This window comes from Schistocerca piceifrons, chromosome 10 (genome assembly GCF_021461385.2).
Source record: "Schistocerca piceifrons isolate TAMUIC-IGC-003096 chromosome 10, iqSchPice1.1, whole genome shotgun sequence".
Lineage (NCBI taxonomy): Eukaryota > Metazoa > Arthropoda > Insecta > Orthoptera > Acrididae > Schistocerca > Schistocerca piceifrons.
The window spans coordinates 53,041,938-53,065,567 of NC_060147.1; the positions used below are offsets into that span (position 1 = coordinate 53,041,938).

Genomic DNA, 23,630 nt, shown 5'->3' on the forward strand with positions numbered 1-23,630 from the left:
AACACAATAGCTCTGCTTACCAACTCTCATTCTTCTTCAGAGTAGACAGGCATATTTTCTTGACACCGTCATTCCATCATCCAAACCTCCAATATACTATGAAGTGTTATGTACACATATTAAAGTCTAGAATGAGATTTTCACTCTGCAGCAGAGCGTGCACTGATATGAAACTTCCTGGTAGATTGAAACTGTGTGCTGGACCGAGACTTGAACTCGGGATCTTTGCCTTCTGTGGGCAAGTGAGCACTTGCCCGCTAAAAGGCAAAGGTCCCGATTTTGAGTCTCAGTCCGGCACATAGTTTTAATCTGCCAGGAAGTTTCACATATTAAAGTGTTTGCAAGTCACCAATATCATATTAAGTGAGGCCTGGCTTTAGCTCTGGAGAAAAATATTTTATATATATATATATATATATATATATATATATATATATATAAGGAGACTACAGGAACACGATTTGTTTTTTTTCTACTCAAGTTGCGGTTTCTGAAAACATTAAAGTTCATGCCCAAGAACAATGAAAGAAAATGGCACTGCAATTAGTTTAAATTTTACAAAAACAATAGCATTTTTTTAAAAAAAGTATAGCTCGATGGCTCGGTGGGTAGGTGCCAATTATGAATACAAAGATCCAGGGTTTGAAGCTGGGTTGGTCCTTGTATTTGTCTCAGACAGTTATCATTTCTTTCACTTTTGACAACAATGCATTAGTTTTGACAGTTCTAAGCTGCACCATGGTCCACTGTAGGTCCTTTGGCTGGAAAGTGATTTCCAAGGTTGGAAGGAAGGCATCTCCAATTTATACCACACCTGTTAAAGTAATGCTTTGTTCAAACCAATCTTTCATTTGACGTCAGCTTAAATAAAGGTTGTAAAAAATAAAGAGTACATCACAAGATGAACTGCCCAAAGTGATCTAAAAGGGAAAAAAATATTATGTGCTCAGCTAACAAATACCCGTTGAAAAAAATTAACACTTATTTCCAAAATTAGGTTCAAAATTAGGCATCAGATGAGACTAAACACAAAAAAGGACAAAGGATTTGCGACATTACATTTCATTTCTTCACAAATAACAGTGCCATTTGCCACACAACCATTATGTACTCCACCAATGTGAGGAGTGCTGGTTCTCAGATGGCACAAACTACAGCACTTATGTGAACAGGGTATTCTACATAGTGACAGAACTCTGACACTAGCCAGAAAAAGCGCGCACAAGTATAATAGGGTGAACCATCTAAAACTTGGATTAAAATATAGCAGAAATGGAAAGTGTTATTGATTTGTGGTTTTCACAGAATGGATTGTCAGTCAGGGGCTCATATTGTTAGCCAATCAACAGATTGTAATAATACTTATAAAGTGTATTTTTTTGTGAAAACACACACTTCTTTAAATGGTACAATGCCTACTGATATTATCCAATTAAAAGTAGGGTAAATTAGAATGTCAGTGGTGTATGTTGCAGGTTTCTAATGTGTGTTGTTTACGAGATATCATATTTTGAAAAGTTCCTACAGTGACACTTGTTTGTGCGATTCAACCTGTTTAGTTGGTAGGTACATTGTTGTTATGTTTGCTTACAGTGTTCTTGTGTGTTCCTTGAGTGCACTGAGACTTGCAAGCACAAGCAGTAGATGAGTGGATGATAGGATTTACCAATGCAGAAAAAGCTGACATACTTACGGTGTGTACAGAGTGTAAGCAGGATGCAGTTTGTTCTTGTACAATGTATGCTTCAAGATATCCCAATAGATGGCAACCATCTTGGCAACCTCTTCAACCAGTTACATGAAAGTGGCATTGTAGCACCTAGAAAATATAACAGAAGCAAACAAGTGGTGACAGAAGAGGGTGAAATTAATGTTCTTGCTGCTGCAGTTGATCTGGATGTTAACTCTGCACAATGGCACAAGGAAGTAACATGATTCAAGCAAGTGTTCTATGCACTCTCTACCGATATAGGTTCCATTCCTATCACATCTCTCACCACCAAGTGTTGCATGGAAACAATTATGAGAACTGTGTTAACTTCTATACATGAACATTAAGACAGGATACTCCAGATGCATTACTATCTTATTTAGTGATGAAGCCGCATTTACCAATCGTGGCCAGTAAACTGCAACATGCACTATCGGTCTGCTGAGAATCCCCACTGGCTTCATCAGGTGGAATGTCAGCATCCACATAGTGTAAATGTGTGGTGTGGGATAGTGAACCATCAGTTCATAGGCCCATTTTTCATAGACAGGACACTGAATGTGCACAAGTATCACAGCCTCCTAACATACCACCTTTTGCGGATGACGGAGGATGTTCCACTGCAGACTAGGAGGAACCTGTGGTATCAACTTGATGGCTGTCCAGCCCATAAAGCATGAAGTACTTAGCATGTTTCCAAAATGTTGGACTGGACACAGAGGATCTGTACTCTAGCCACCTCATTCCCCATATTTGATGCCTGTACACATTTTTCTGTGGGGAAAGCTGAAAGAATCTGTCTACATGGACATACCAACTACACCCAATGATAGTCAATGACATATTACTGAAGCCTGCTTGGACATCTCCACTGAAATGCTAGCATGTGTGCAGCAGTCGTCCCATACCAAACTGTAAATGTGTATTGTCACTGTCGGTGGTCATTTTGAACACAACCTGCAATGGTCAGTTGTCTCATTGCTAGTCACAATCCACATAACTAGTGTATGCACTTGTGTTGTTCTGTAGCGTGTGCTACCACAGGTTTTGTACAAGTGTGAGTGTGGGAAATTTTCAAAATATGATTTCTCATAAACGATTTGCACTAGAATCCCACAACAAACACCATTGACATTCTAATTCAGTCTACTTTTAATTTATCAATAGGCATAGTTCCAATTAAAAAGTATATGTTTGCAGAAGAAGTACACTTTTCTAAGTATTATTACAACCTACTTATTAGACCCTGACAACCAATACATTCTATGAAAACTGCACATCAATAACACTTTCCATTTCTGCAATATTTGAGATGCAAGTTTTAGGTGATTCAGCCAGTATATTCATAGTAATGAAGGATGTATGGGCTAGCAGGTTCTCCCACATGACTGAAGCTCAGCCATTATCCACACAGTTTGCGAAAAAGAAAGCAAAATGGACAGAGAAATATTGTTCCTTGCAGTCTCATTCAAAATATTTTCCAAGAGTCTTAAAAAAATATCAAGAAATTTTCACAGTATAAATATCCTGTATTGAACAAACACAAAGCTTCACAAACATCCTCCAATGCAACAAGAAATGAGCCACGCATTGGGTAGCTAGCTTTGCAGACTTCCAAATGGTGCAGGACTTCATGGGTAGAACCACTCCCTTTGTAATACTAAGAAAAATTGGATTTGATGGAAAACTCAAAAGGTTGGATTTATGCCACTCTGTACAACACCAAATCCAAAGTAATGTATATTATTTAGCTGTGCCATGAAAAAATCATCGGAGAGTGGACCAGATCTTTACCAGCAAATATTGGATTATGGATGAAGATTGAAGCAGATAACCTAAAGATGCCATGGCTGGCTTTTGCTGATGACATGACTTTACTGGCAAATGATATAAGAGGTTTCTAAGCATTTAGCATCAGGGGAAACAAGTCTATTGATCAACATCGATTGAATTGAATTCATTACCAGTATTAAAGATGCCTCTGGAATGATGAGAGTCAGAACTACCAGGCATATCAAGAGAGCAAATACCATAAAGTACTTTGCAGAATGGATTTCAGAGAAATAATAGCTCTTGAGCAAACGGAAAATCAAACTGAAAAGGGCTTACTATGCTTGCAGAAAAATGTGTGCCTCAAAACACACAGTAAGCGGACCGTTAGTCCTATATGCAGAAAAGTGCCTATCCTTAGCTCAGTAACAGTCCTTGAAAGGAAATACCTGCAAAAGACAGTGCGAGCAAGGATCCTACCAGATGGGAGATGATGGTAAACCTAACCATGAACTCTACCAACAGCAAGAAAACTGCACTGATGCCATCACAAGAAAGAATTAGTTTTCTATGGCCAGCTCTTCAGAATGGACCTCCATAGATTGCTCTATAAGATTTTCAAAGTAGCTAACAAGGGTAAAACCAATGTATCAAGTGAATAAAGAAGACCTTGCAGAACTTCACATTAAGCAAGACATAGTAAATAACAGAGGTGACTACCATGTAGCTACCAAATCCAGACCCTACCTAATATCTCTTTCAGATGTCAACCAGAACGAGACCGGGAAATGGTCCAAGGAATGCAAGGTAAGAGTTCAGCAGGACAATGAAAGATTACTGGCCTAAGAGAAAAGCTCAAGGTACTAACACAAAAACAGCTACTAATGTTCACCAAAACACCAGAAGTGGTGGATGACAACAGCACAGCAAAAACACAAGCAGTGTGGTCCACATGAGAGATGAGGAATGGGGGAAGGGGGACAGCAGGTGTCATCAAAACTGGACCACATGCTGACATACATATAATAATATAAATGTAAAATATAATAACATGAAAAGTAATTGAGATATTTATTGATGATATGTTTCTAAAGGTATGCTAACTCAAAATGTTGTTTTACACACCTAATATGTCTTGATGTGTGCACAATTAGTGGCATGAAAAATATCTAATCTGTGCTCAACATCTCTCCAAGTGTTTTTTCAGCAGTGCAGACTTATCATCTGTGATAGCTGCACAAATACAATGGCGCAGATCTAATAGATCATGAACTGATGTCTCTGGTAACTGGAATTGCCTACTTAGGAGGGCTCTGATGGAGGGACATATGGATTAATTCAACAGTAGCCTCCAGAATTGTGTGCTTGGCACGGTGGCCCAAGATCAACAGCAAACTGCCAGTTTCCTGGAGCTACTTGTCCCATTTCGTGATTGTTATGTAAGTGGAAACACCGTCAGTTGGTCGTAGTCCATGCTCGTACCAAAAATGACATTGCACCAGTGTTACAGACTTTAGTTCTTTGAGAGAAAGCACAAGAACACCTTATGCTGTGGACCACATGGCTTCTGACACACATTTATGTTACCAAAGTGGTTACAGGCATGAGCACATGGCACCAACTGCCACAAGGAAACACAGATATTCATATACTTCTGAAAGCCATTTGCCAATAAATATCTCAATTATGTCTCAAGTTACTACAATTTACAATATTATACATTTGACACAGATATCCTGTATTATGAGAAACATTATTCGTGTGCACACACATGCTTGCACACACATGCATGCACGTACATGCACTCCCAATACCTCTGCCCAACAGGATGGGAGACAACACGGGTTGCCTGTGTTTTGTGTATGTGAAATGATCTTTCTCAAAATATGTAAAAATATTATAGCATAGCAAATGCAAGAGATACAGTGACTGCAGTAATTAATCTATAGATAAACCACCATATGTCGTGTGTTATTCCATTTATTGACCAGCAGTGATCATCAGATCCACTGCCCTGGTGGCGGCACTTTAGAGACTTAAAGTATCACTTGGCAACATCATTAGCATGAAGCGGTGTGAGTTGGGTCTGACATCATGGCCATGGATATCTTAGGCAACTTGTTCCTGATGAGCAAAATTAGTCAATAAATCAAATAATACACAACCCATGGTAATTTATCTGTATATTAGCATCAAACTAGCATCTAACTTTGGTGTCATGTATCTTTGTAATTAGTCAACTATGTACAAAAAGACAGATTGCTACTTATGTACAGAAGACACATTAAGTTGTGGACAGGCACAATTAAAAGACACTTACATAAACCTTTTGCCATAGCCTTGATCAGTAAAAGAGAGGCACACACGCCATTCATACACACAAGCAAGCACATCTCATGCACACATGACTACCAACTCCATCATCTCAGGCTGCAATCTATGTGAAGTGCAACTTCTGTTTACATGAAAGGTGTGCGAACATAATTTGGAGTTCATAAATGATGTTAGTAATTGGTCATATCATGACTGTGTTTGCAACGAGTGTGAAAATATTGTGTGTATGAATGGTGTGTATCTCTCTTTTACTGTTATTAAGACTGTGGCTGAAAGCTTTATGTAAGTGTCTCTTAATTGTCTCTACCTGCAACTTGGTGAGTCTTGTTTGCAGTAAGTAGAAATCTGTCTTTCACTACATTGTTGATATTCCTACCTGGAGTTTCCATTGTTTGTAATTAGTCCAATTTTTTTGTTTTTTGTTTTGTTTTGTTTTTATTGACTCTTAGGACAGACATTTGTAAGTTATTGTCCTTTTCTGTGTATTTTATATTGGAGGAAGCCATTTTCCTCCTGTTCTTTCATTTTGAAATAAAAACTTTACTTTATAATTTAGGAATACAAGATGATGCCAACAGATCAGTGCAGTGGTAGATCAGTCTCAGTTAAAAAGCAGTTTTATAATAACTCTTCATGTAAAGAATGCAAAGAAGTGTGATGAAGGACATACCATATGTGAAACGCAACTTCTGGTTACATGAGAGGTGTGCGAACATTACCTGGAGTTCATAAATCATGATATTAATTGGTCATGTCATGACTGTGTTTGTAACAGATGTGAAGATGTTCTGAGCATGGTAAATACAAAAAAAAAATAAAAAAATAAATCGAGTTAGTAAATAAGAAAAAAGCAATAGTTTTCTTGAAATAAAAAAGACAAAACTGTTTAATCAAAAAAATAAATTTCTGGACCTACAAAAACAGTGCCAGAAAATAGAACAGTTAAATTCAAACTGTTAAAAGTGATTAGCAAACCAAAAAGACTGATCTTTATGAGGTGACTGTATAGATAAAAAATCTATTCACAAAATGACAGCAGGAGAAAACACACACAGAAGCTATGGTTATGTGGAAGCTTTTGGAACCAGTGGCTCCTCCTTCTGACATATGGGCAGAAGGGGCAGGTAGATGGATCGAGAAAATGTGCTGGCAAGGGTTAGGAAATGGTGAGAGGTACAGAAAAGATGCACAGAATCCTGAGGCAGCAGAGACTTACTGGACAGGATGAGTTGCAAAGCTGGTTGTTGGGGATGGCACCAGACAAGATTTGAAAACCTCAGAGCTTCAAGGTGGAAGATAAGGTAATAAACAAGAAAGTGATTACTGACAAAACAGACTTCGCAGAACTCAGGCTCTTTGTTCCCTAAAAGGTGATGACTCCATCATTACCCTCTCAGCAGACAAGCGCTACCAGAAGGCAGTGGAGGAGATAGAGGTGGATGCAATGCCTGTGCTCAGAGCTGGAGCTGGTTGTGGTGGCAGCAATTTAGCCCCTTTTGTTTGTACCAACGTAACTCATTGCCCTTTGCACTCCATTACTGTCACTAGCATCTAAACCAAGGTACTACAGATGAAAGCGTTGTAGCTAGCCCACAATATCTTGGACATTAGCACAGTCCATAAAACTATCACCCAATCTCTCTTCTTCCATTACTATCAAAAATTTTTGAAAAGGTAGTCACAATAGAAATTCAAAATTCACAGAAAAATTTAACATAATCTCAAAAAATCTACATATCTACATAGATTTCGAAAAGGCTAAACCACACTATCTGCTATAAATCATTTTGTAGATAAAATTAGCTCCTCTCTAGAAAACTCACTGCATGCCACAGGATTTTTTTATGACAGTGTGACAGTTTGAAACACTCCTTGCTACTCTGTAAACTGGAAAAATATGGTATTAGGGGCACTGTATTAGAATGGCCTACGACCTACCTAACCAACCAAATACAAAGAGTGGTTATATCAGAGGGAGTGGAACTTATACTTCAAAACAGAAAACCATTTCACAAGGAGTACCCCAAGGTTCTACCTTAGGCCCCATTCTGTTTCTGTTTTACATAAATTATTTACCACTTAATATTGAGTGTCACTCAGTTTTATTTGCAGGTGACACATCTGTAATCATTGAAAGTAACATTATTGACCAAATTCCTCAAACTGTGTTAAATACTTTAGAAAAATTAGATAGCTGGTTAAAATTAAACATGGAAAAGACACAGTCAAAATAGTTTAAAACAAAACAAGCAAAAGTAAACGATATTCAAAGTAATCATAAAAAACAGGATACACAGGACAATAGCTGTGTGAAATTCCTAGGAATGCAAATGGATAAAAATCTATCATGTGATTCACATACACATTACATTGGAAACAAATTAAATAGCGTAGCATTTCTAATGAGGATATTCTACAATAATACCAGTGTGGACATAAGAAAAGTAGTATATCACAGCTACTTCAAATCAGTAATAAGGTACAAAACTATATTTTGGGTAACTCCACCAAATGTGAGCAATATTAAAACTTCAGAAAGCCATCATTAGAAACGTGCACAATGTAGAATGAAAACAATCATGTTACCCATTCCTAAAAATCTAAGTAATTAAGTGTTCCCTCATTATACATCTATGAGCTGATTATCTTTGTACATAGTAACCCTAACTTATTTGTAACAAATAATTTTCAGCATGATTACAACACCAGAAATCAAAATAATTTCATGTTGCCCATTCACCATTTAAAACTTTATGCTCAAATCCCACAAAATACATGTATGAAAATTTATAACGAAGTGAAAGGAAGATAATTGCTCAGTACAAATTTAGAAAAACTGAAAAAAAACTTTACATGAGAAACTAGTGCAGAAATGTTACTATTCAGTAGAAGAACTCATGAATGACAACCTGAAAAATTGAGCAGGAGAAAGCAAATAATTAGCACTGTTAATTTTTAAGAAAAATTATTAGTTGCACATCAGTTATTTATCCAATACAGTATATTATATTAACGATAAAATTGTAAACCAGTTTTTGTGTTTTGATGAGTCTCCTGTACATTGAGTCAATGACTTGAAACTGTATGTTCCGAGACAATAAACTTCTATTCTATTCTATCCATAGAGAGACACATCATATGTAAACAACCACTGCTCTGTTGAAACATGGTATGAGTTACTATTTTATGAGGTAACCTATGAGGGCACCGGGTGTCTGGCATACAACTGTGTTACCAGTTGCCACGAATGACAATTAGAGGAGATCCAATGTCTCCCAACTACATGATAGTGAAACTAACACCAATACAAGGTGTGTTCACCTTGCATGTTGTGTTACACCAATTGCTTGATTTTTTTATTGCTATGTCTGAAAACTGTGTACTGCATCAGCCATTTTGAATATTTCGTATGCTGTCAAAAAGTTTAGCTATGTTTAGGCAGCATCAGCAATTATTTAATTTGTATAAAACTAGATCAGAGAATTTGCATTAAATTTTACTACAAGAGTAAATAAAGTGCAGCAATACCAGAGAAAGAAAGTTGCTACTCACCAAATAGTGGAGATGCTGAGTCACGATAGGCACAACAAAAAGATATACACAACTATACCTTTTGGCCATTAAGGCCTTTGTCAGCAGTAGACACACACACACACACACACACACACACACACACACACACACACACACACAGATGCAAACGCAACTTGCACACACGTCTGCAGTCTCAGAGAGCTGAAACCACACTGTGAGCAGCAGCACCAGTGCATGATGGCAGGGGGGTGAGGAGGAGGCTGGGGTGGGGAGGGGAGGGATAGTACGATGGGAATGGCGGACAGTGAAGTGTTGCAGTTTAGACGGAGGGCAGGAGAGAAGGTGCGGAGGGGGGAGGGGGTAAATAGCGGAAAGGAGGGAAATAAAAAGAAATTAAAAGATTGGGTGTGGCGGTGAAATGATGGCTGTGTAGTGCTGGAATGGGAACAGGGAGGTGGCTGGATGGGTGAGGACAGTGACTAACAAAGGGTGAGGCCAGGAGGGTTATGGGAATGTAGGATATATTGTGCAATTCAGAAAAGCTGGTGTTGGTGGGAAGGATCCATATGGCACAGGCCGTGAAGCAGTCATTGAGATGAGGGATATCATGTTTGCAGCGTGTACAGCAACCGGGTGGTCCTCTTGTTTTTTGGCCACAGTTTGTAGGTGGCCATTGATGCAGACAGACAGTGTGCTGGTTGTCATGCCTAAATAGAATGCAGCACTGTGGTTGCAGCTTAGCTTGTAAATCACATGATTGGTTTCACAGGTAGCCCTGCCTTTGATGGGATAGGTGAAGTTAGTGACCGGACTGGAGTAGGTGGTGGTAGGAGGATGTATGGGACAGGTCTTCCATCTAGGTCTGTTACAGGGGTATGCCTTCATTACCTACAAACAAATGCGCAGTACGGCTATGGGCGGCCGCATGGCACCATCCTATGCTAACCTGTTCATGGGCCATCTAGAGGAATCCTTCCTAAAAACTCAGTATCCTAAACCCCTCACCTGGTTCAGATTCATTGATGACATCTTTGCTATCTGGATTGAAGGTTAGGACACCTTATTCACATTCCTCCAGAACCTCAACTTCTTCCCCATTTGCTTCACCTGGTCCTACTCAACCCAAAAAGCCACCTTCCTAGACGTTGACCTTCACCTTAGAGATGGCTACATCATTACCTCCAACCATATCAAACCTACTAACCACCAGCAATACCTCCACTTTGACAGCTGCCACCCATTCCATACCAAGAAGTCCCTTACAGCCTAGCCACCCGTGGTTGTCGCATCTGCAGTGACAAGCAGTCCCTCTCAAAATATACCAAGGGTCTCACTGAAGCCTTCACTGACCACAGTTATCTTCCCATCCTTGTACAAAAACAAATCTCCCATGCCTTATCTTTCCAGTCTCCCACCATCTCCCAAAGTCCCGCAGTCCAGCCACAGAGGAGCATTCCCCTCGTAACTCAATACCATCCGGGACTGGAGCAACTGAATTACATTCTCTGCCAGGGTTTCAATTACCTCTCGTCATGCCCTGAAATGAGGAATGTCCTGCCCACCGTCCTTCCCACCCCTCCTACCGTGGTATTCCACCCTCCACCGAACCTACACAATATACTCGTCCATCCTTACACAATCCCTGCTCCCAATCCCTTACCTCGTGGCTCATACCCCTGTAATAGACCACCTAGATGCAAGACCTGTCCCATACATCCTCCTACCACCACCTACTCCAGTCCGGTCACTAACTTCACCTATCCCATCAAAGGCAGGGCTACCTGTGAAACCAGTCATGTGATTTACAAACAACACAACATAATAATGTTAATACCAAAGCCTTATATTGGCAATGAGACATTACGGAAGAGATTGATTTGAAGTTTTATATGAATTCCTTTCAATTATTTTTTAGAGAATCACAACGTATGTGAATGCTGGCTACAAACAGTAACTCACTGAATAACTAAACAGTATCTATCACCATTGCAAATTTTGGTATTACTTTGTGCAGACATAACATTATGCCTGCAGCATGCACCAAATCACACCATACAACCCAAGTATATGAAAATAGCAGTTGCAGCATATGCACTGCCGTTGTGTTATTGGGTCCAGACAAAATACCTCACCAACACTCCAGACATAAGATGATAGGCAAAAGACTATGAGCTCTCTCTTGCATGCTTATTTAAAGGTTCGGTCGCATGACCATTTGTTGATTCAATACAGATACTTTCATCCTGACTACCAATCATAACTTTCATCCCAATTTCATATAATTACTTATGATAAAACATATGAAAATCTTTGCAGTCATTCTCCAAATTCTTAAATTTATTTATACATTATTTTAACAATTTTAAACAAATATCAAACTCTTAAATCTCAACATCCATCACTCTTGTCAAAACACTAATTTGACCTATTTTTAAATCACAGCTACAACTCATACACATCAAAAGTTATTGGAATGTTAAGGAAACAAACTCAAGCTGATAAGATAAATTGTGTCTCTGTGGAAGAATTCATAGTTATGACATTATTTACATAAATAAACTAAATTGTTTATAATGTCTTTATAGTAGTTTGATTAGAAATAATCTGTTCATTATATTGCATGCATTATCCTCTTTTGTGGAGTTTATCATAAGTGTGACTTTCATTATGGATCCAGTTGTTATAATTTACTGTAAACAATAATGGTAATAATGTCAGTAACTTTTTAACTGTTAAAGCTTCAGACATGGATTCATGTTCAATGAACTTGCCCCAATGCCATGGTTCCAAAACTGGCACACTTCTAATGAGTTTTAATGTATTTTAATTAAAACCATATTAATAATGACATTTCATGTCACAGACCCCTCAATATTAGCTCAACCCATGACTGTGTCACTGGAACACACCCCTTTTCCTGCCTGGAAAAACCCTGAGGACTGCTGGGCCTCATGGCTTGCTAGCTGTCTTTACTGCCACTAAGCTCACCTGTCACAGCCATCTGACAGCTGCTGCCCCCCTCCCCCCCCCCTCCTACCCAACATATTTCATAATGCTGGAAAAAAAAAAGATCAACAATGACTTCAAACTGCTATGAACTTACCAAGCTTTTTTGACCTTGGAGAAGATAATTTTTGCTTCATTTCAGAGACCCAGTTTTCATAACAATTTCATATAATTGTGAAAGATAAAACATATGAAAATCTTTGGAGTCATTTTCCAATCTCTTAAACTCATTTATATGTTAATTTAATAAATTTTAAACAAATATCAAACACATAAATCGGAAAATAAAAACTACAATCACCTGTTATGACTCTGGATAAGAATTTTGGACACTCTTTAACTCTTTATTGTAACTCAGTGTGCATCTGAATTTTGGGATTTTGTTGGCCGATGCTGAGAAGACAAGGGACAAACTTCACTGCCTTTAACCTCATGATCAGTTCATCAACTACAATTTATTAACATGTACAATGCAACAGCCCAACCGTGTTCCAGACATCGAGAATTGTCTGTCTTCGGTCTTCATGAATCACACATTTTAATGATCATTTCTGGTGTTGTGCATGTTGATGGTTGATCAAAATATTTGTCATCTTCCACAGATTACTGGCCTTTCTTGAAGCACTTGAACCACTCAAATGTTCTTACTTGACTCAATGCACTCTCACCAAATGTCTCTGTGAGCATGCAGTTGGTTTCAGTTGCAGTTTTCTTCAATTAGAAACAGAATTTGATGCAAATCTGCTACTCCTTTGTGTTTTCCATTCCACAGTCTGCAGAAGCACTGACAAATATTCTGACATACATCACTACAACTGACAACTGCATGTGCTAAAGATGACGAAAGTTTGTGTTGCACTAGCTAAGACTTACGAAGTCTGTTCAAAAAATTCCAGAACATTCATAATTTTGAACCAATGGTGTGTTGGAGCAAAATACGGTTGGCATCCCTGCACAAGCCTGTGTTTAATTTGTAACTGGCAGAAGTTTCATTGTTGTATGTCTGTTAATTACTGGTCAGTACTGTATTGAGTAGAATGTTGTGTCTCAGAGTTAGCAAATTTCGATACGGCAGAGTTAGAGAAGCAATACATCTGCATTAAATTTTGTGTGGAAGTAAAGAAAACCTTTACAGAGATACACCAAATGATGCAGGAAGCCTATGGTGATGAGTGCTTAAGCTGCACTCAGTGTTACGAATGGTTCACACAGTTTAAAAGTAGCCAGACAGAAGTTAGAAGTAACCTTCATTCAGGATGCCTGCTGACGTTCATGCCACAGGAACAAACTGTTAATCAATGGTACTATCGTGATGTGTTGTGATGCCTGCAAGAAAACCTGAGAAGGAAATTACCTGAAATGTGGTGAGAAAATTCATGGCTCTTGCATCACAATAATACACCTGCACATTCAACTCTGATGGTGCACAAAAAAAGAAATCACTGTGCTGCCTCATCCCCCGTACTCTCCAGACTTTTTTTTTCCACAGTTGAAAATCCCAATCAAAAGACAAAGACTTGGAATGATAGACAAGCTAAAATAAAATTCACAGATGGCACTTCACGCAATTCAGCAAGAAGCATACCAAGACTGCTTACGGAAGAGGAAAGACATTGGAAGTGGTGTATCAATTGTGGAGGAGGAGAGGATTTCAAAGGAGACCATGCAGAATAAGTAAAAGGTAAGCATAAAAAACTTTGTGGACAAAGTTCCTGAATTTTTTGAACAGACTTAGTATACCTCAAGACATAATGGCAGAATGTCATACTGCTACTGGTTTGATCAGTGCAATGAAATTTTCAGATATTTTTTATAGCAACTTGTACATCCTGTTTATTTATGGTAGCAACTTGTACATCCTGTTTATTTTTGGTAGCAACTTGTACATCCTGTAAGAGCTGTTAATATGTCACATGATAACAATATTAAAGCAATCTGGTGGCTATTCTAGCCTCCATAAATGTTTGCAAGTTTAGTAATTTACATATCTGCTTATAACAAGATGCAGTCATACAATTTTAATTATCAGCTGAAAACAATAAAGTTACATAGTTAATTTTCTGTTTGTGTGTACATGTCTGCAATCCAGTTACACTCTGAAATCTTTGTGCCACAATACCACAACATGCCACTACAAAATCCAAAATGAAGTGGCATAACTCAGTGATAATGTTGAATACCATGCTGTAATTCATTTTCAGCAGCACCAGAAATGTTGCAGTTCTCAAGGGAACATCCTAAAATGTGAATAAACAACATTGATGTAACTTGACAGGTGTACAGACAGGGAAAAATTGTACAATACACATTTTTTGTTTGTGCCCAATTTCACTTTTAAGGCATAAAACACAACCAGAAAGGTAATTTGGCGTTTTAGGATGACATGGAACATCTTTGAAATGACTATATATAAAAAGTGTTACTCATATAAAAGTTGATATGTAACTGATGTTCTTGAAAACTGTATTATCAACTTTTGTAACAATTTGAAATTTTGCGAAATACCCCATTACTATTAATTAATTTTGAAAACTGAAAACTTTCGTTACAGCATAAATTAAAGAACATCTTTTTGTTGTTGTTGCATTGTGTATAGCTTATGATACCATATTTCAGAAACTAACTTTATTAGACAGGAATGTATGCGGCTTGAAAGCTTCTTTAGTTTATGTTGTAACGAAAGTTTTCATTTCTCAAAATTAATAAATGGTGATGGAGTATTTTGCAAAATTTTAAGCTAGCACAATAGATTATACAGTTTTCAAAACATTAATTACATATCAACTTTCATATGAAAAACAGTGTTTACTCATCGGTGTTTTGAAGATATTCCCTCAAAACCTAAAATGCCAAATTATCTTATGGGTTGAGTTTTACCCCTTAAAAGTGAAACTGGGCACAAACAAAAAAATATATATTGCACTATTTTGCCCCCTCTACCCACCAGCCAAGTTTCATCAAGATCAATTGTTGAGACCTGGGAATGTTCCTTTGTGTGTTTCGCCAATTCAGATCACTTTTTTTGTAATCTAGATTGACCTGACATCATTACATTTAATTTTTGGTAGCACTGGGACTGTTGCAGCTGTGTCAGACCAATTCAAATGATTTCTTTAGCTGTCTGGATCGGCCTGAAACAGTTGCAACAATTCTGGTGCTATCAAAAATGAATCACTGCTCGATACTCACTTTACCAACGAGTTGCATTGTTCTGCTTTGGCTCCTATAGGACTATGGCATGAGGATTTCAGTGTGAAACAAGACTGCAGACATGCCCACACAAACTAACTAACTAATCATAGACCTTTTTTTTTTGAGGTGACAATTAAAGCTTTATGAGTACCTCTTGTAAATGTTCATCTACGGAATAGTGGGTACTTCAAACTTATCCTGCCAGGTGCTTAACTTGTTTTGTCAGGGAATGTATGCTCAAAAGACAGGAGAGCTAGTGGCCTTCTCCTTATGTTATATATTAACCAACAACTTCTGTTTCCTTTTTCTTGGCTTTAACCTGTATATTCATAGAGTCAGCATGTTATACTGGATTTGGCAATGGTAGGAGTAGAACACAGCCCAATGCCCTTCCTGTCACCACTACTTCCTGCTGGGGTAGAAATTGTGTACCTCGTCTGTCTGCATCTCGTGTTTTCTCATTTCTGAAGCGTTTACATATTGTGTAACAGAGGTAAGACATAGGTAAAAGCCTAAATTCACCTAGTAAAATGAGGGAAACCATCTAAAACCGCATCCAGCCCTCATTGTTAATCCACTGGAAAAATTTGATTCAGGGCCAGCACACCTATCTGAATCTTGGAAGAGGCTTGCTAACACACACATCTATCTGGGTGAGTTTATTTAACAACTTCAGTATTTCATTTCAACATTCAATATTGTTCTTAATGATAGTGCAATGTTTTTATCATTATGTGCGTAACCACTAACCTATTGCAATCAACATTATGTTTAGATGACCATGTACTTTCCAGTTGTAACATAGTTGTCTTTCGCCATACAATTGTGTGTGCTACTACAGAATGCTTTCTGAAATACACTGGAAAGAATATTCTTAATGTTCTTACATATACACACATGCACTATATAATTTTACCTTGAGATTATGTTGTCATTTAAATAGTGTAGTTTTGTAGATTTCTCCAAAATTTCAGTAATGTTATGGCGAAAGAATACCAGACAGTCCTCAAATAAGGGTGCCATTTGAAAGAATTCAGCGGACACCACAAGAGGCACAACGTTTTCCGCATCTGTAAATAACATGTCATCAGCTCTGCTGCCTAGATAGTTATAGATGCATTTAACATGGACATTATGTGAACAAGATGAATACACCCTACGGTCCTGATCTTACATGCACATTGCTTCACTGCTTAAAATGAGTAAAGCAAAGAATACAATAGAGACAGGGGAGAAGAGTAAACAAAGAAAATTAGAATTACTATCACTTGAAGTGTTTCTTTTTCTGAATTCTACAGTTTGTAAAAAAAGTGCAGTATCAGTGGTTTAAGATATAGAAAGTATCTAGCAATGAGCTGGTAAGAAACAAGAAACTATAACTTTAAAAGAACTGTGGCTGATGTATTGGAGTTTACATTGCTGAAAAGACAAACTCAAAAACTTTTGTCAGTTGGAACACAATGTGTATATATTAGTTAGTCATGTCTGTGATCATAGTCACAATCTGTTGCTATGATGTGGACTGAGCCAATTCTAAAATTTTAGTACACTTTCTCAGTGAAAAATCTGACAACATGCTGATGATGTACATTATTTCTTAAATTATTTTTTTTTTCATGCTTACAATGCTTTATATGTAACTCTGTTAAATGTCTTAAACTCTGCGCACGCGCGCGCACACACACACACACACACACACACACACACACACACACACACACACACACACACACATATTATCAATCAGATATGATTTTGTGTTTGAAGTTTGTATTATAAATCATTAAATTCTTTATTCACTGGATAAATGGTCAAAGATTTTATAGGGCTGAATACCTCACTCCCTTCTGTCCAAACTATGACTGAATGATGAATAGTGTAAATTATTTCTCCATGTGCCATATTATTATATTTATCAAATTACTGTCGTTTTCAAACTGTGATTGATTATTGATGACAAACTTCATATGACAGTAAATGTATGGTAAGGTGGTTGTCAGTATGCTCAACTGTTTAAAGAGCTGTCTAAAAGAGGTTCTAGACAGGAAACAATGTACTATCCTTATTATACATTTATGTGAAGAAAAAAAAAGAGAAAAAGAAAAATAATAATAAAATTTCCCTGTGTGACGAGTTACCCCCTGAACAGGATGCCATAAGACAGTAAATGAAAATAGAAAACAGTAAGTGTCAACTAATTGAAATTTTTGTTTTCAAATTATGATATTATTAGTAATACATAAGTTCCAGAGCTTAGACATTTCAGAAAATCTGTTATGTATTTCTGCTGCAGTCTCTTGTCAATACAAGCACCAAAAAATTTCGAATATTGTTTTTCATTTATTTACTTACCCTCTTGCATTATTTCTAAAGGTATGAACAGGCCTCATGCAGGACTGAACAGCAAGTATTTTGTCTAAATTCTATGATTGTTCATTAACAGAGAAACAGTTATTAATTTTTGAGAAATTATTCTTTGCATTCCAAGGTGTTAAAGTTGCTTCATTAGGCTTAATTGGGCTTACTGTAATACTTGCATCATCAGCAACAAGAACTATTTATGCCTCTTAGATCTATGGTGAAAGATCATTTATGTATAATAAGCACAGGGGCAGACTTAATACTGATTGCTGTGGTACACCTTTGCTCATGATTCCCTATTCTGAAGATGCTTTTTCATTGTGTACATGCTCTGAATTTCATAATGCAATTTAGTTAGGTAGGATAAAAACTAGTTGCTAGTGATATCTCTGGTGCCATAATATTTGAGCTTCTCTAGGTAAACATTGTAAAATGCTTTTCACAAGTATCAGAAATTATCAGATGGCAATATTTTGTCATTTAATATCATGATTTATGGAGAGGTCTCTTTGAAATCAAAATAGAGGCTGACTAAATATCTTATATTGATAGAGATGTTATGGTTCTTGTATACATAACCTTTTGCAGTATAGTCAACAAGAAGTTTAGCAGTGACACTTGTCAGAAATTGTTAATATCTTTGTTATTGTAGTGTATGCAGGGCAGGGCTCCTGCATAGCCAGCCACTCCTGTTTCCGACACGACATCTGCGCCTTTCAGGTTTCTGGCCCTCATCCCAATGAGAAAATCTCCTTCAGAGATGTTTATGTGCTTCACTAGTATATTATGTGTTTGGATTTTGTGTTGATTACAAACACTTTGTCTATAGGCTTAATGCTAGCAGGGGTCACTAGGAACCACCACCATCGTTCACAGCCAGCATATGCAGCAGCTATGACAGCACTGCTATTGGGGACTAGCTTGCACCCGTACGTCACGTGGTCATCTACAGCCCACAGGTATCCCTCCACCGAGGTGCACTTAAGCTGTGGTACAACCTCCAGCAGCCAGCTAGAGTCACAGATCCACTGCAGGCCACTGGTGCCAGCCACCTTTGGCGACCGAACTGTTGGAGCTTCAACCAAGTCTGAACCACACAGTATTGCTCTACTACACTGATATGACTGTCGAGTGGAAACGTGAAAGAACAATCACAGCTAAATTGAGACCAGGCACACCTAATTTACTGGCAGACAGGAGCTTACAAGCATTACAGAGGGTTGTTGCGAAAAAATTGGTTGAAATTGGTGGAAGGAATCACTCGTGAGTTCCAAAGTGCTACCAGCAGCCTCTGTATTGTACTGATAGTAATAAGAGACGTAAAAAGAGTGGGGTACAATGCTCAAGCAGCTCCACATAAGCCGCACATTTCTGTGGTTGTACTAAGTGACACTTAAGACGGTGTAAAGAACAATACCACTGGACAATGGATGATTGGAAACAACTGATGTGGAGTGATGAATCACACAACACTCTGTGGCACTCAGAACAGTATGTGTTTGGCGAATGGCTGGAGATTGTTACTTGCCTTCATGTGTAGTGCCGAGAATAAAGCAGGGAGGAGGGGGTGTTGCAGTTTGGGAGCATTTGTCAGGGTTAGAGTGTGTTCCCCTTATTGTGCTTATGAAAACTGCTACGATACAAACATATTTTACAACATTGTGCACAGTAGAGTAACAGTTCACAGGTGTCAACTGTTTGTATTGGCATAACAATGCACCCAATTACAAGGCACTGTCTGCAAGGTAATGGTTTGCGCAAAATAACATTTCTCAACTAGACTGGTCTGCCCAGATTCCCAATCTTAACGCTGCAGAACACCTTTAGTATCAGTTTGATTGTTGACTTTGCTCCAGATTCCAATGTCCAATATCACTGTCTTCTCTCGTTTTGACTCTTGAGTAAGAATGGACTGCCATTTCTGCACAGACATTGCGGTACCTCATTGAAAGTGTCCGCAGAAGAGATCAATCCATCATGAAGGTGAAGGACAGATACACCTCTTACTAATGTCCACTACTAGATGTTTGAATACTTTTGATCAGATATTGTATCTGATGCTTTAAATGGCATCTTGCCTGAATTAAAAAAAAAATGTAAATTAATGCAGATAGATACGAGCAAGATTCCCATAAGCATCCAAAATTAGTATGGTACATAAGTTCGTAGTGCTTTTGTTTTGCATGTTGGTATTCCAATTGCTACAGGTTTATTTATCAACTGTCATTTTTTGTTGGTAGCTCACTGTTATTATTTGAGTTTACATATTGTCATTTGGAGATAGTGAATGGATCTGTGGACACGAGAAATGGAGTGTCAAGTGGAGAATTTGCAACATTTCCAATATATTCTTCTGTTTGGGTTCAATAGAGGGACAACAGCAGTGGAGGCTGTCAGAAACATTTGTGCCATGTATGCAAATAATGAAAATGGACAAAGTATGGCAAGAAAATGGTTTTCTCATTTTAAGGAGGATCGTTCCGACATTAGTGACTCTCCACATTTGTGAAGACCTTCAGCATTTGATGAAGATCATTTAAATGCATTAATCCACAATTATCCCCATCAGTGCACTTGAGAACTGGAAATGTGATGAACTGTGATCATTACACCATGCACACTCTAAGCCAAAATCACAAAAATCAGAGGATTGCAATATGTGCATCTCTGCTTCCTCATCATCAATTGGGTCGTGAACAACACCAGCCATTCCTATCCTGTACCATTACATTTGATGAAAACTGGTGTCTTTACACTAGCGTAAGTAAAAACAAAGGAATGGTTGAGCTCAAACAAAGCAGCAACTCCCCATGCAAAGACCTGCATGGATCCAAAAAGAAAATGTTATGCATCTGGTGGAACAGCAACGGAATGGTGTACTATGAATTACTTCCCCAGGTGTAAGCATCATTGCTGATATTTATTGCAACAACTGAGACGTCTTACAGATGCATTTCAAGAACAATGACCCATAAGACTGCATGAAGTTATGATACTCCACAATAATGCCCACCCGCATTCTGCTAGCCCAACAAAAAGCGCAGTAAAGGGGTTGGGTTGGGAAATCATTTCACACCTACCTTATTCACCCAATCTTGTGCCCTCAGATTTTCACCTTTTCCACTCTCTGTCGAACAATCTTCAAGGAACTTCCTTTCTGTATGAAAATTGCACTGAAAATGACTCAATGAGTTCTTCACCTCAAAACCACACGATTTCTACAGTAAGGAATTGAAAATTTACCACAGTGTTGGTAAACTGTAAATAGTGAAGGAGGATACATTATTGATGACAAAAGCCTCTGTTATGTGTATTTGTTTTATTTATTAAACTTATGGCAAAACGCTACTGTAGTTTCATAAACCTCTGAACTATAACAGAAATAAGCCTTTTGTGACTCCACACTTAACAAGATTAAAGAATCATACACAAGATGCAACATAAGCGGTATGCAGAACAAATGATGTGAGCGGTACAAATCAAAAGAACGGCATCAAAATGACTCAGTGCTGCCCTGTGCATATATAGGTACAGGTCGCTGATAGATGGCGCGGTGAAGACCATGCTGTGTGCCTACTTCCTACAGGCAGCCTCTAATGGTGTGGCTGGCTTGTACTGATACAGTTGGCTGTTGATATATGTGCAGCTTTTTAAGTAAGGATTTTATTATGTCAGGTTTTTTTTTTTTTTTTTTTTTTTTTTTTTTTTTTTTTTTTTTTTTTTTTTTTTTTTTTTTTTTTTTTTTGCCGTAAGACAACAATTTCATTAATGACTATGCATACTGCATTTTGACTATTGAATTTACAATATGGTTACTCATGTACCCTAGAATTTGTGCCCTCTACTGGTCTAATTTATGTGTATAAATACTAAATGCACATCTGCTATTACAGGACTCACTAATGTATCTAGAGGTATAGACTGATGTCAAACTTACATCAGAATATTCTGTTATGTATGACTGGTATGCAATACTATTAATCATTTTTATTTTTTTATGTATCACTAGGCCTATTGTAGAAACTGCTGCAGCTGATTCAGCTTACGTTATCATGCCACTGTTTTTCTATGCGTAACAGACCTGAAGATGACATCGGTTGAAACTGGTAGCTGTGAATTGTGCAATTTATGTGATCAAGATGGACCTTTATAGAGTGTGATAACATGATTGTGGACTCACGTATAGTCTTTATACATACATCAAAAAAGTTTTGCATCACCTGGTTCCAAGAGTTCCGGAACTTGTGCAGAAAATTGGAATAGAGACCAACATAAACATCATTTCTGCCCTTTTAATTGCTCATGAAAACCATATATTGCATGTTGTACCACCATACTGCGAGACCTTCAGAGGTGGTGGTCCAGATTGCTGTACACACCGGTACCTCTAATACCCAGCAGCAAGTCGTCTTGCAGTGATGCATGCCTGTATTTGTCATGGCATACTATCCACAAGTTCCTCAAGGCACTGTTGGTCCAGGGGATTGTCCCACTCCTCACCACAACGTCCTGTGGCTGCACAAAAAGCATTATTCAACATGGTGGAACTGCTGTCAGGGGTCCTCCAAGCCATAATCTGTATGTCACTGTTATCCACTGCAGTAGTAGCCCTTGGGGGGGCCTGAGTAAGGCATGTCATTGACAATTCCTGTCTCTCTGTATCTCCTCAATGTCTGAACAACATTGATTTGGTTCACTCCAAGATGCCTGGACACTTCCCTTGTTGAGATCCCTTCCAGGCACCATGTAACGATGTGGATGTGATCGAACTGCCGTATTGCCTGTCTAAGCATGGTTGAACTACAGATAACACGAGCCGTATACCTCCTTCCTGGTTGAATGACTGGGACTGGTCGGCTGTCGGACCCCCTCTGTCCAACAGGTGCTGCTCATGCATGGTTGTTTACATCTTTGGGCAGTTTTAGTGACATCTCTGAACAGTCAAAGGGACTGTGTCTGTGATACAATATCCACAGTCAACGTCTATCTTCAGGAGTTCTAGGAACTGGGGTGATGCAAAACTTTTTTTGATGTGTTTACCTTAATTTGAAAATGTATAGAGGATTTGTAGATTTAGAGAAAGAGTTGTCAATGTTGACTAGATTCCACTATTAGAGATCCTGAAAACAGCAGGGATAAAATATAGGGATCAAAATGTTATCTACAACCTGTACAGAAACAAGACACATTATAGGAGTCAAAGAACATGAAAGGGAAACAGGAGAAGGTCAGGACTGGTTTTGGCAGAATTTATAATGACAACTGTTTTGAGTGATTGTCATTTTTCCAATGGGTGAGTTTCATGGACAGCATGTGGTGATGAAATTCTGCTTTTGATCAGAAAAAGTGGAACAGAAGCGCCTGAAATGTTCAGAACAGCGTACAAGAATGATGCTACGGGGAAAACTCAAGTGTTTGAGTGGTTTTCCTATTTCAAAAATGGTGAAATGTCAGTTGATGACAGTTATCTACAACCTGTACAGAAACAAGACACATTATAGGAGTCAAAGAACATGAAAGGGAAACAGGAGAAGGTCAGGACTGGTTTTGGCAGAATTTATAATGACAACTGTTTTGAGTGATTGTCATTTTTCCAATGGGTGAGTTTCAGGGACAGCATGTGGTGATGAAATTCTGCTTTTGATCAGAAAAAGTGGAACAGAAGCGCCTGAAATGTTCAGAACAGCGTACAAGAATGATGCTACGGGGAAAACTCAAGTGT

At 38.1% G+C, this 23,630-nt stretch overlaps 1 protein-coding gene across 1 annotated transcript in view; it reads right to left on the minus strand.

Annotated features, from left to right (window-relative positions):
- Nucleotides 1-23,630, minus strand: part of LOC124718684 (SANT and BTB domain regulator of class switch recombination-like) — a 123,822-nt gene that overhangs the window by 79,738 nt on the left and 20,454 nt on the right. Inside the window, exon 4 of the mRNA XM_047244308.1 lies at nt 16,464-16,617. Coding sequence (XP_047100264.1) covers nt 16,464-16,617 — 154 coding nt within the window. The remainder of the gene's footprint in view (nt 1-16,463; nt 16,618-23,630) is intronic.